We start from the raw sequence: 13555 nt of genomic DNA, 5'->3' as shown, positions 1-13555 counted from the left end.
CCATTCTTTATTCATATATAATATGATAGTGCAATAAGGCTGTCAGTTCAGTTGGACAGCACCTACATTGTGTGTGCTCTTCTCTCGCATCTTCCTCTTCTCCTTCTCCACTGCCATTGCATCCCCTTCACAGGGTTTTCACTGGTTGTGGGCAGCCATAGCTCACACCTCTTGGAGCTTCCTTCACTTGGATCTTGATTCCAGCCTATCAAGGCTTGCTGAGGCTTGGTGTAGGCCTTCTTTGGCCCCCATTTGTGCCCCCTTTGGGCCCCATTGTTGACACGTGGGACAGCAAACCCCCCCAGCCAGCTCACATTTTTTTTGCACCTATTTCAAAATCTGGCCCAAAAATCACCCTTTTTGTCATATCTCAGGCATTCAAAACCCGATTCATGCAAGGTAAGAATCTAAGTTGGGGTTTTGGCACGCTCCAGACGCGATGGTAATGTCGGATTTGCCAAATTCCGATGACAAAATATTCTGCAACAGATTTCAAGTTTGAGACAGCATGTATTTGTATGCCTATGGCTTATGTGATGCTTCTACTGATGTCTATTGATATCCGATCACTTGTGGATGTTATGCCTCTTATGTGAGACGCATTTGGAGCTGATTTAGCTCAGCCATTGACTATTTTGAACAATCCCAGATCTGTCCAAAACAGGGCAGCCACCTATTACTTCAATTTTATGCTTACAAGTCTTGGCATTTGACGCCCGATTATGCCCGATTGGTACCTATACATATGGGAATGTATGCCTATGGTTTGCCTATGGATTCGAGCTTGGATTGAGCACTGATTTTCTCGGTTTACAAAGGTTATATGCTGCTGGAAACTTCATGGCTGAAGCTATTTATGCTATAGTTGGGTTATGCCTATTGGTTACGGGGTGCTCCCTGTTGAGAATCAGCAATCACACTCAAACAGCCTCTTTGTATGGAATCTCAGGGTCAAGGATATGCAGGCTAACTTATCCCATATGCACAATAGTGCCTACTGCAGTTTCCTACTTTCCTATAAAGCATTGTACTTGCTTCCTTTCTTAATGAAATGATAGTACTCTTTTCATTTCAGTAAAGTGTCAATGTCATTGTCCACATACACAAGATTGTGTTTATGAGTCCAAGTCTCAATCTTGGAACCTAATTCACTTGTATAACAAACAGTGTCCATTCCATCATGAGTCTACACTTCTCCTTCCATCCTCCATAGCTTCCGGTTATGTCATGCTCTAGATCCCTCATTTCTAACACTCCCGGCTACTCGGTATGATGTCATGATATATTTGGACTATGCCACATGTCTTGTTTATACTCCGGAATGCTTTTGAGCTGATATTAGAGCTTGATTTGGATTTGACTATCCCTTCTTTGCAGCTGGCATTTCATCCATGACATGGTTTATGCCTAGGCTACCCAGTACGGGTTATGATATCTTGGTGAATGCCTTATGCTTTGGCTGCTGTGGATGGCAGTTGTTTGAGCTCGTCTCGACATTCATTTGAGTATTCCCTTGAGAAGTTGGACATTGACTTGGCTTTTTCCGTTACGACCTTGGATGCTATATGGGATTTGATTCTCCGATTATGAATCTTGGCTATTACTTGGATGCACTTACAGGTATTGAGCAATGAACTGCTCCCTTGTCTTGGCAGTTGCCTATTGAGCTGTGATTGCTCGTTTGCATTTGATATGTGGGATACTTACTGATCAGTGGACTTGGATAGTGCTTGGGATTTACAGTTATGGCTTTCTTGCTCCTCTGTTGTCTAGCTTCTATGCTAGTTGGGCTCCTATTGCTCGTCCATGTTAGAGAGCAGATGCTATGTATGCTTACCCGTCTATGCACATGGTCTACTGTTGTATATCTTACAGAGCCACTTATTTGGATGTTGTTGTATAGATGTTTAGGCTTCACCTGGAGCTTGACTGTTGCAGGATGCTTTGCCACTTGTCGGTCTTTACTTGACTTGGATGCTTCTTGGTGGCATGATGTACTGCAGAGCTATGCATATGCATATGGTTACGGGCTGATTTCATGGCTGAATATCATATGCTCTTATGACAGATGTCTTATGCTTTACTGTACTGTGGTTGGTTATGTCATGCAGTTGGCTACGACTCTTCTTCATGTGGGAGCTTCTGCATCCTTGATTGATGCCTTTATATCCTCCCATCCATTGAGGTTTCATGAGCATTTGCAGCATGCTTCTACCATTGATGTACTAGCAGATGATTGTCTTTATGAGCAGGTTCCCTATGTTGGGACAGCCCTCGACTACTTGAGCTCCGTGGATGCTATGGATAGCCCTATTCATGATGACTTGGATTCCTTGTCATCTTCTACAGGTTCTTCTACTTCAGATGTTGTTTGCTTCCATTGTGGGAAGCTTGGGCATGTTCAAAGAAAATGCTTTAGATGGATTAGAGAGCAGCAGAGACAGAGACGGACTCGACATGAGTAGAGAGTCAGCGATGCAGCAGGTATTACCACTCTTTCGAGTGGTGAGGTACATGCAATTACCCAAGATGATGTAGTTGAGCATGTCCTCCAGTCATCTAGTTTCCCTACAGCTTACTTGCTCAATGATCAGGCCCATGCCTTTGATTGGCTTTTCGACTCTATGGCATCTTATCATGTTACTCCTCATAGAGCATGGTTCTCTTCTTACAGGGAGGTTGATGGATGTATTGATCTGGGCCTTGAGCAGACTTATGCTATTGTTGGTACATGGAACATATACCTAGCTTTGCCTAATGGGACTTCTCTTATGCTCAGGGATGTTCTACATATTCCCATGATCAGTAAGAGCCTAATTTCTGTCTGTCAGTTGCATGATGCAGGTTACTATGTTTCTCTTCAGGATAGGTCATGGAAGATCTGTCATAGTTGCTTGGTTTTGGCGAGAGGTTCTCGAGTTGGTTCTCATTACCCAGTGCATGTCTCTCATGTGGGAGATTCTATGGTTGCAGTTATCCGGATACCACATGCATTGTTATGGCATTATCGCCTAGGCCATATGCACCACAGAGAGATGGAGATCTTGTCTCGTTCAGACTCATTGCTGCCTCCTATGTCACTTACAGATCTTGATGCTTGCCCTGATTGTACTCTTGGTCCTTGCAAAGCCCCCCTGGCTTATGGCGATCGTATGAGGCATGCTCCTCTAGATCTTGTTGATTATGCAGTATATGGACATATGCCTTTCCAGTCACTTGGTGGAGAATACTTTGTGACCTTTTTTTTATCATGCTACCCATCATGTTTGTGCTTTTCCCTTGGTGCAGATTGAGGATGCTGTAGTTATGCTTGACAAGTTTATGGATTCTGCTGGCAGCAGGCCTAGGTGCTTGCAGATGGATTATGAGAGTCATGCTCTCTCTCCCAGCTTTCAGACCTCTTGTCAATAGTATGGCATTGATTTCTTGTGCCCACGGTATTATGGGATCTGCTTACAGGCAAAGGTTGCTTCTATGCTTAGCACAGCTGGGTTGTCTTATGGCTTTTGGGCTGAGGCCCTTATGAAAGCAATCTATTTGGTTAACAGGACGCCGTGCTTGACCTTGGATGGTATTACACCCCATGAGGCATGGGTTGGCATGCAACCCTCCTATGATTACTTGAGGATGTTTGGCTGCCAAGCATCTGTACGTATGCCACATGAGCCTATGTCAAGTAGATGTATCCTCCTTGGTTATGGAGATGGTGACTTTAAGGCCTACAGATTATGGGATTTGAATGCCCAGCAGGTCATACGCAGTCGTCATGATGTCTTCTATGAGACGCAGACACCTCTTAGCCCTCTTGATGAGCGTTTAGTACGCTTTATGGCTGATTTTATAGCAGCTACAGTGCCATTACATCAAGCTGTTTATGTTGAAAATGAGGCTCTTATTGGCCCAAATGACGTAGCTATGCATAGCAGTCAGGGTTAGGATGTTGGTGGTCAGTTGCTAGACCCCTTGCAGGCTCATGAGAGCCGTTTTCTTGTAGTTTTGTAGGCTAGATAGCCAACCATATGTCAATCTTCCGCTTTGCTGAGGCCACATGTAGTCTTGAGATCCCGTTGGACGAGTGTTCGGGATGTTGGCCCTCTTTCAATGATTGACTCTGGAGAGTTTGACTACTCTCCGTTGTCTTATATGCGCCACACTGATGCTATGTGTGACTCTGATGCTTTACAGTCGTGCACTGATGAGTTGTGCTTGCTTTCTGAGAAGCATTCTTGGATTGCTCTGTTGTATGGAGCTGCGGGATCGCTTATCTCCTGGATGTCATGGACTCGAGGACACTTGACTCTTCTTCTACAGAGGTTCCTGACACTTCTTGCACAGCTCACTTTCCGATTGCGCATTGGGTGAGATGTTATGATTCCTCACCTTGCCTTTTGTTTTCTTTTCTTTTCTTTGTTTTCACTCCCCAGCCACATTGGCCTTTTAGTGGGAGGTTGTTGGGGTAAAAGGCCTCTGGGCCTACCTGAGTATACTGTGACCGCCCATTCTTTATTCATATATAATATAATAGTACAATAAGGCTGTCAATTCAGTTGGACAGCACCTACATTGTGTGTGCTCTTCTCTCCCACATCTTCCTCTTCTCCTTCTCCACTGCCATTGCATCCCCTTCATGAAGCATTGGCAATCCTTGCTACATATGAAGAGGGAAGAGGAGCTCATGTGTGGTGTTGCTTAGCTCTAAGCATCATTAATCCAAGACATTTCATTACTATCCAACAACTAGGAGTTAAAGAGTCTTGAACTAAATTTGGCCAAATAGATATTGCAAGAGCAAGGCAAAAGGAGTCAAACCTCTTAGAATCCTTTACTCAAATCAAAGTTTTCTTGAGAGTTTTGAACACTCTCAATTCAGCATTTTGAGGACCCTTGTTGCCATGCATGGAGCCCCTATGACAATACTAAGAAGTGAGAAAGGAACAGATGATGTATTCTATGAGGGTGACTGCTTGACCTTTGTGAGTTTATGGATGGGTCAAAGCATGAAGATCCATGAATATTGAAGAGCGACACTAATTTAGGTAACCAACCATGATTGCAAATTTGTGTATTTTCTGTGAGCTAAGGGAGGGAAGATCATAAAAATATATTTGAAGATTTAGAGATGGGCTGGCAAGCACCAATCTGTAAGTACGTGCTTTGTGAGAGCATTTGATGAAGGACTCCATTGTCCACAACTGTGTGTATGAGACAACATGTGATATGGTTTGAGCTGTAGTCACTTGAATTGTGATCCAAAAGGGCAAGCCTTGCCTTCATGTTTCCAGAAACTAGGTTTCAATGCACGGAGAAGAACACCTCTAACAACAAAACGGTTTGATTGATCGGGTTGCCTTGGGTTCGCATAATGAAGAAATATGCAATGTTCTCACATGAATAGCTCTAGTCGATCGATTTTTATTGAGGATAGAGGTGGTCTTCTCACAAGTAGTGGTGGTCATGGGAGTTAGCCGTGATTTTAGCTAGGGTCGTATTTCTTTGTGTGTGTCAGTATAAGGAGAATGCTAGTTGGCGGCCTTGGAGGCGTGTTTGCAATATTGATTTTGCAAGAAATAGAGCATGGTTATCGAACGTGTTTTTTCTAGAGAATAGCATCGTATGCAACAAGAAAATCAAAAAATATAATAGGCTTTTAATGAGTTTTAAAAATGATAAAAGCTAGAAGCTTTAAAGCTAATTTTAGTCGCTCATGACGGGAGTAAAAGTCTATATAAAGGGGAATTATGAAGAGCTAAGGGCCCCTTTCTCTGATTTTTGTTGAGATATGAGTGTGAGGAGAAGAGTCACCCTTAAGTTTTTTTGGAGAAAATAGTATGTTTTTTCACACTTTTACAAGCAAGGTGCAGAAAACTTGATGTATCACAACCATAGAATTTTGAGATATGGAGATTCTTTGCGTGCTTTTTGTACTCAATACAAAGAATTATTTTGGTTTTATGATTGTTTCTTGAATCTTTTTTATTTGAAACGTGTTTTTTTTAATGTGTGTTTATTTTCTAAACTACAAGTCTTTACTTTATTATTCTATGGTGGTAGTTGCTCTCCATTATGTGTGTTCTCAGTGTGTTTGTGGCTATAAGAGGCATAGAAGTTGTTTTGTGGATTGGGTGTACTGGTATTTTTCCATGTATTGTCAAAGTTTCTAGTCAAGTTTAGCACTCAGACAAAGTCATTCACTTTACCAGCAATCCTTATGATCTCATTTTCAAGTTAAGTGAGAGAATCATCTTCTAACACTGCTCATGAAACACTGTGCTCATGCTAGGTCGTGCAAGGTTTTGAGCTTATCTCACAAGCAAGCATCGTTATAAAAACATAAATAGTATGCAATGAAAGAAGGCCTTCATATTATGATACATGAAGTGAGAAAGTAGTCCACCCATTTTGGAGATTATTGATCTCCTCAAGAACATTTTGAAGCCCATAGCCCGCTTGCAACCATAACATGGTTAATTGAAGCTCATAATATAAAATCTTCCAGTACACAATCTATTTGTGGCAATAGCCACATGTATCTATAAATTGACAAGTCATATATCGATGGATTGATGAATTTCTATATATTGACACTTTGACTAGTTTATGTGTCAATGAGTTGTTATATTGACAAGTTAACAAGTTTAGATAAGCTATCAAGTTCATGGAGATGAATTTATCATTTTCAAGTTGACAAGTTCATTTTTTGACAAGTTTGTACCTATGTGTCAACAAGTTCATGTATTGATAATTAACAAGTTGACAATTAACATTGACAAGTTTATGATAGTGTTGATTGCTACAAGACTAGACATGTGACAAAAGGGTTATTCTAAATAGAAGGGCATTAATGTTAATTTATTCTTACTTGTGGTATGGCAACAATTTACAACATTTGTGCATTAGTGGCTCATAATGTTAGGATGTACCTTAGTTGGATAATTAAAAATTACATTTTTAATGGTAATTTGCATAAGTATATGTATTTGCATCTCATGATTCCGTTCAAAAAAGGAAAGAAACAAAGTATACAAATTAAAAAGAGCATTATATAATCTAAAGCAAGCACATCAAGCTTGGTATGAGAAAACACATGCATTCTTGAAGCACATAGTTTTTAGAATTGTCCAACTAAGAGCAACTTGTACAACATATATAGTTAGAGATATAACTCTAATCATTGTGGTATGTTTTTCATTGGTCCTATTGAGAGACATTGTTAATTTTAAGGCTCGTTTGAATTCAACTTTTAACATGTCAAATTTGGACCTATTGTATCATTATTTGGGCATAAAGTTTAAACACTCTGACTAAGGCATTGCTTTGTGCCAAATAAAGTATATTAGGGCAGTTGCATGGATTTGTTCTTAAAGATTGGATAGATGACTATTGCTATTCCTATGGAGACAAATTTGAACTTGAGCCTTAATGGTGTTAAAAGAGTACTTCAATGTCTTCCTCTATCAATTGGTTATTAAATGCTTCATTCATATATGCATTAAGAGACCTAACATTCAATTTGCCAACTCACAAATGAGTAAGTTAATGGATATCCTAGGCACCAAGTATTAGAAAGAAATAAATCATGTCTTTCACTATTTGAGTCATATTCAATACTTTGGGCTATTTTATCCCAATGGGAAATGATTATCCCCAGATTTACCTACTTTTTTAAATATCTTTGGTCTTGGTCAACCCTAAAGTTCCTTAGATATGCTAGTTCCGGTTTACAACTATCCTTATTTAGAAGGATATCCAAAAAACCTCAATAAGGATGGCAGATCCCTATGCAAGTTATCTTGCAAAGGACTAATTTTGGATATCCTTCGCAGAAGGATAGTTGTAAACCGGAAACTAGCATATCTAAGGAACTTTAGGGTTGACCAAGTTGGGTTAATAAGGTATGCCCTACACTGGAATGTAAAGGATCTTACCAATTCAACACACTTGGGAACGAGTGCTGATACACTTCCTTAGGAGTTGCCAAACAACACAGTTGATTGATGGAAATGTTTTTGCTTGCTAGAGATTTTAGGGTCGTTGAATTACAAAGTCGTGTAAAGTCAAAAGCTTTTCACAAAGCTTTGGATTTACTCTCCTTTGTGAATTAATCATAGTCCAACAAGCTTGGCACTTCCCTATGCTAACTCTTGTTCATTGTATCACTCCTAGGGCAAATTTGTTACCATATTGCAATAGTAATGCATGTGAACACACTTTAAGATGACCCAAGCACACACTTCCCTTGCTAAGAGATCTTTTTTACCCAACTTTATTATATATGCCCATTCAATTTAGAGCAAAGTATCTAGAAATCCTTCTACATTGATAGTTCTTAGTACACTTCTTGTGTGCTCTCAAACTTCTTCTCCAAGCTTTGGGATCACAAATCATACAGAAGTCAACAAGTGTCGAGACCCTCTTAAAAGCTCCCCCCAATGGGTGTTGGATAACAACTATCAAATCAATCAAAAAGAAAAAATACTCTCTTAAGAACCACCTTGGCATGTAGGATTACCTTGAATCAAAGATGGAATGGGAGTGAGCCTGTCAAGATTGTGGGAGAGAAGGAAGGAGTCTCACTTGTAGCTTTCTTGCTTAGTTGGACAAATGGATCACCTACCAACAAGGTTTCACAACTAAGGTAATTGTGTCCAAAATCATATTATGAGTCATAGTTGTATCTACTTTCTAAAATGTTGGTGACCCCCATCTAGCCTACACCAACTTGAAGCTCTTTATGATTCCAAAAGTTTCACAGCCAACATACAAATTGTGAGATAAAACCAAAGTGGTATAGGAATGCTTCGCCTAGAAAGAATGGTTAATAAGCTTACAAGTGGATCACTAGGTTTCTTAGTATCCAAAATTTTCCTAATTTGTTTAACCTACCCCTCTATCCAATAGTTTTAAGTGAGTTTCATCAAAGGCATCTTGTAAGTGTGGCACAAGTAATATAACTTTGATCTACTTGAATAACAAGACCCCAAGAGCAATGGGTGAATTGACTTTAGGCTCAATTCAAATTAGCAACCTTTTGTGTCAAAATTCCAAGACATTGAGTAAACCAACAAAAAGATTAACTAAGAAAGGAGTAAGAATCTAGAGACCTTGGGGAACGCATATCCACAATTGAAACTACAATATCATGTAATGTCTCATTAGGAAGGATCTCTTCTTCAACAATAAGCGTAAAGGTATCCCATCTAACCCCTACTTTATCCAAAATGGCTACTAAGTAGGCATGGTTTACTATGAGTGGAACCAATGAAAGGAGTTATTGCTATTGCCCAACTTGCTTCAAGATAGCCACACCCGCATCAATATGCTGAATAAAAGATTGAGGATCAATCGTAAGAATTAATGGGCCTATAGGTTCATTCAAATTTGTTCTATTTCTATCCCCCAAAAGGTATCCTTTCTTTGCATCATTGCCACAGGCGCCAAGATATACTAAGACACATCAATTGTTGGTTGAAAGGTCTCCTTTCTCTAATCAATTTTGCATTTGACTAATGAAAAAGCTCATAATCTAGGAGTAGGCACAAGTACTTGTGCAAAATGCAAGGTAAAATAAAGTCCATCTCCCATCCCAAAAAAGAAATCTTTGTCAAGCCACTTATAGCACATTAGCTCAATTGTACTTTTGAATGTAATCAAGCAACCCCAATTTAGTTTAGGAGAAAGGTAGCATGATACAAGCAAGCCATACAAGACATTGAAAGAGAATTTTTTGCAGGGGAACCTAAAACACTGTATAAATAGCTCAAATCTTGTGCCACGCCGAAGGCCACCTTCCCATAGATGTAAAGAGAACCTTACAATCAAAGCACATGCAGCCTCTTGCTGTAACGTCACAGGAATATGCCATAACCAAAACATCCAGAGTGCTAAAATTCTCAAAGTATAGTCTTCTTCCTCCTAGTTTCATGCTGTAAGCTTGAATTTGCACCATGAAGTACAGCTGTAACCACTAGCAATCAAAAGCCTGGAGGTCAAACAACCTAATCCCTAGAGGCAACTAATTAACACTTTGAATCTCAAGAATGCTCTACCACACCTAATGATGCTCAACCGGAGCTTATCTACAACACCACCATCCTCAACTTGGTGTTAGCTCTTAAGTGCATAGAGACTTACTAATCATCACAGCTCTTTTCCATCAAAGTAACATACCTACCCATGGTGACAGCCAATCACTTGACAATGTTCAGTAAGAGCATACCTGAAAAACCACCCTGCTAAACTTAGCATTAGCTCCTTAGCATCAACGCATGCACCCAAACAGCACCCATTTTTGAATTGTTTGGGCCAACATAAGATTCTGACTAACATGGTTGCCTGAAACACTATTTCAGTAGCCAGAAAAGGAAGCGTTGAAACCAAAACGCTATTTCCCACTTCAACAGTATTTACACCTCGTTGCTTGTTTTACACATATTCAGCCTCCTCAGCATTCCTCAACCTTCAGCCTTTAATTTTCACACTTCAAGACGCCTCTTGTTGTCCCTCCCTTTGTTTGCAGGTTGTTTTCTCTGACTACAGAAAGCTGCAGCCATGGTGAAGGATATACAAAAACTCAAAAGACTGTATCCGCATACAAACCATCCCTATAATTTGACATCAATTTCAGCTCCCCATTGCAGCCCAAAACTCAGCTGCAGCCATTGTGAAGGATATACAAAAACTCCAAAGACTGTATCCACATACAAACTATCCCTGTAATTTGACATCAATTTCAACAAACCCAGAGAGAGAGAGAGAGAGAGAGAGAGAGAGAGAGAGAGAGAGAGAAAGATCATATGTTCTTTTGGATCTGCCAAAAGCTCAGGCCTTACCATTCTATTTTATACGAAATTCTCCCCACTCAAGTGTACCAGCACTAAGTTGAGGACATATGTCAGGCAATAGGACAGGAGAAAGCCATTCATTAGCCCTTTTCCACCATCATGAAATATATAGAAAATGCTTGCAGATCTGCCCGCAAGACATCACACCTAGCAAGTAAACAGGAGTACCCAACCAAAATGCTGCGTGAGCTCCAAAGCATAGTCATATGCAAAACAAAGACTATGAAAAACGAACAGGCAGCAACATTAATTTTACTTCTATAAAAGACCTTTCATCAGGCACCATAGTTTCACTGCTTCGCTCATCTCTGCAACAAAGCTGACATCCAAATACCTGCCACACGTGAGTTTCACGAAATCTCTTTTGCCTGGTAGGACTAAACAACAAAAAGGTTCCTTATGGACTGGAGAAATCTTTTTTTTTTTCTCTGTCCAATTCTGAAAGCTGAAACAACACCCAGGATGGAGTGCTCTTATCCTTGACCCACAGAGATACCCCAGATTCTTTGTGCCTGAAGTCTGGAGACCACTGGGTAAATTTAGAGTCTCGGTTGTCCCACCAATCATGTGGGTTTGCGAACAAGTCAATCCAGTGAGGCATTCTGCCCTTCAAAGAATTGTTCAACCGGTGCTTCACCCAAATTGGTGTGTGCACATCATTGATTGACAGTACTACTCGATTCTGCTTGTGCATAAAATCACCCGATACAGAGAAACGTGACTTATCTCTGATGTCCCACCACTGTGAGGGGTCCTTAAAGTATTGCTTCCACAGTACACCTAGGTCCTTAACAAGCTTGAGGTCGAAAACTTGAAGATGCCATGTCCATTGTACTGATTGTTTAATATAGGACCATGAAGGCAGCTTCTGAACTACCCCTGACACATGCACCAAATCACCATTCTTGGTGTGTGCAGAGGCAATCTCAGCCAGTTCATCCCTCAACTCAAGGACAAACCGGAACCCACTGCTTACAGAGGCAGGTTGAAGCAACGCATAACCAACAGCACGGCCTGTGTCCAAGTAAGTGACATCCACATCATTGATGAAGTACCCCGTGAGACTCATCTCATTGAGGAGCTTGCCCTGGCAATCGATGACCCCAGGCCTGTGAGGGGCACTATCTGGACTCTCTAGGGTTTGTGAGTGGGCCTGTGTGCACTCTACCGTGTCTGACTCTTCTTGAACGGATTTTGTGCAGTCTACTGTGTCTGATTCTTCCTGGACTGATTTGATAATCTGATGATGGCGTTGATGATGCCATGAGCGTCCTGAATGTTGCTCCTGGGAATCCTGAGATTTGCTGTCTGCTTGCTCCTCTCGGAGCTGCTCCTCCTGCTTCTGCTCCTCTCTCGCAACGAGATCAAAGAACGACGAAAAGAGACGAACCTGAGGCCGACTGGTGTTGTTGTTGTTGTTGGTGTTGATGGAGAATGCGAGCGCTTTTGATGTGCGCCGTAGAAAAGATGCCGCAGGAGCAGCAGCCGCCATGCACTGCCAGTCGCCCTTCTGAACGAACGCGCAGAGAACTATCCCATGACACAGGCAGCGGACGAACAATATTGGAGCCACCTTCGAAAAAATAAATAAATAAATAAAATACAATATTGGGGCATCGAAGAATTACCAAAATTTGTCGAAATTCTTAAATTTGGGAATTAAAAGATCACATCGCATAGTGGACGAACAAATACTGGAGCCATCTTCGAAAAATTAATTAATTAATTAATTACAATATTGGGGCATCAAAGAATTACCAAAATTTGTTGAAATTCTTGAAATCCCCCTCAAATTTGGGAATTAAAAGATATCATCGCATTTAACATTACAACAATTTGAATGCTAGGGAAACCCCCGCCCCGCGCCATCAAGCCTCCTAAGGGCCGTTACACACCGGTCCGCGGCCGCCCAAGAATACCTAATCCGGCCAATAAGAAGGCCGGATTTCTAAAAGAGGGCGCCCCCCTCTTACACACTGGGGGCGCCCGGCACGTCGCCTTCTCTTTGTCTTCAATGCTCCCCCCCGCCCCCTTTCTGCATTCCGCAGGGCGGGGGACTCCTCCGTCCTGTTCCGTCCTCGCCTGGAGACATCGATCGTGATTGGCCGGAGCTCCTCTGTTGGCCGCAAGGTGGGCTCCAGGACAGAGTGGGCTCCAGGAACCATTCCCGTTGCTGTAGCAGCCCGTTCCCGTTGCACGTTTTCGTTGCAGCGCAGCCCGTTGTAGCAGCCCGTTTCCGTTGCTGCCGCCATGCTCATCAGAGCTCTGTTTTCTGCCCACATGAGTGGGCTCCAGGTAGGTGCACCCTGTGGCCGTTGACACACAGGGAGCCGTTGATACACAGGAGCTTCCCTGTGTTGCCCGTTTCACCACATGCATAAATGTACACATCGTGAAGGTTCATCTCTCTGTATTTTTTTGGATTCATCATCCCTCTCTTCGCATGAAAATGTTCACATCGTGAAGGTGGGAAGGCATATTTCATGATGATGCATCTAGCCAGGTCTCTCTCTCTTCCAGAAACCAGTTCAGGGTTTAATCATGGCCAATTGCTTGCATGTAATTTAACCAGTTCAGGGTTTGATCATGGCCAATTTCTTGCATGTAATTTGTAGGCTTCGCAGGTGATTCGCAAGCTTCAACCAAGGGTTTTCTCATATCTCTGACTCGGAGGCAGAGGTCTTTATCAGATCAGTACTTCACAACATTCACGG

At 41.5% G+C, this 13555-nt stretch overlaps 1 protein-coding gene across 2 annotated transcripts; it reads right to left on the bottom strand.

Annotated features, from left to right (window-relative positions):
* Positions 1 to 9678: 9678 nt before the first annotated feature.
* Positions 9679 to 12382, bottom strand: LOC148008310 (protein OSB1, mitochondrial-like). Of its 2 annotated transcripts, none has more exons than XM_087674317.1 (2): positions 10830 to 12382; positions 9679 to 10687 (listed from the first exon to the last, which is right to left on the bottom strand). In XM_087674317.1, the coding sequence occupies exon 1, from the start codon at positions 12331 to 12333 to the stop codon at positions 11239 to 11241; it is 1095 nt and encodes a 364-aa protein (XP_087530443.1). In that variant the 5' UTR covers positions 12334 to 12382; the 3' UTR covers positions 9679 to 10687; positions 10830 to 11238. The 2 variants fall into 2 exon arrangements, with proteins under 2 accessions (XP_087530443.1, XP_087530444.1); XM_087674318.1 differs by having other exon boundaries at positions 9679 to 10540.
* Positions 12383 to 13555: the final 1173 nt, after the last annotated feature.

This window comes from Lygodium microphyllum, unplaced genomic scaffold (genome assembly GCF_053477565.2).
Source record: "Lygodium microphyllum isolate KBCC unplaced genomic scaffold, Lygodium_microphyllum_v1.1.10 scaffold_192, whole genome shotgun sequence".
Taxonomy (NCBI): domain Eukaryota; kingdom Viridiplantae; phylum Streptophyta; class Polypodiopsida; order Schizaeales; family Lygodiaceae; genus Lygodium; species Lygodium microphyllum.
The sequence above is the reverse complement of the archived record's forward strand: the minus strand, read 5'-3'. Positions and strand labels throughout refer to the sequence as shown.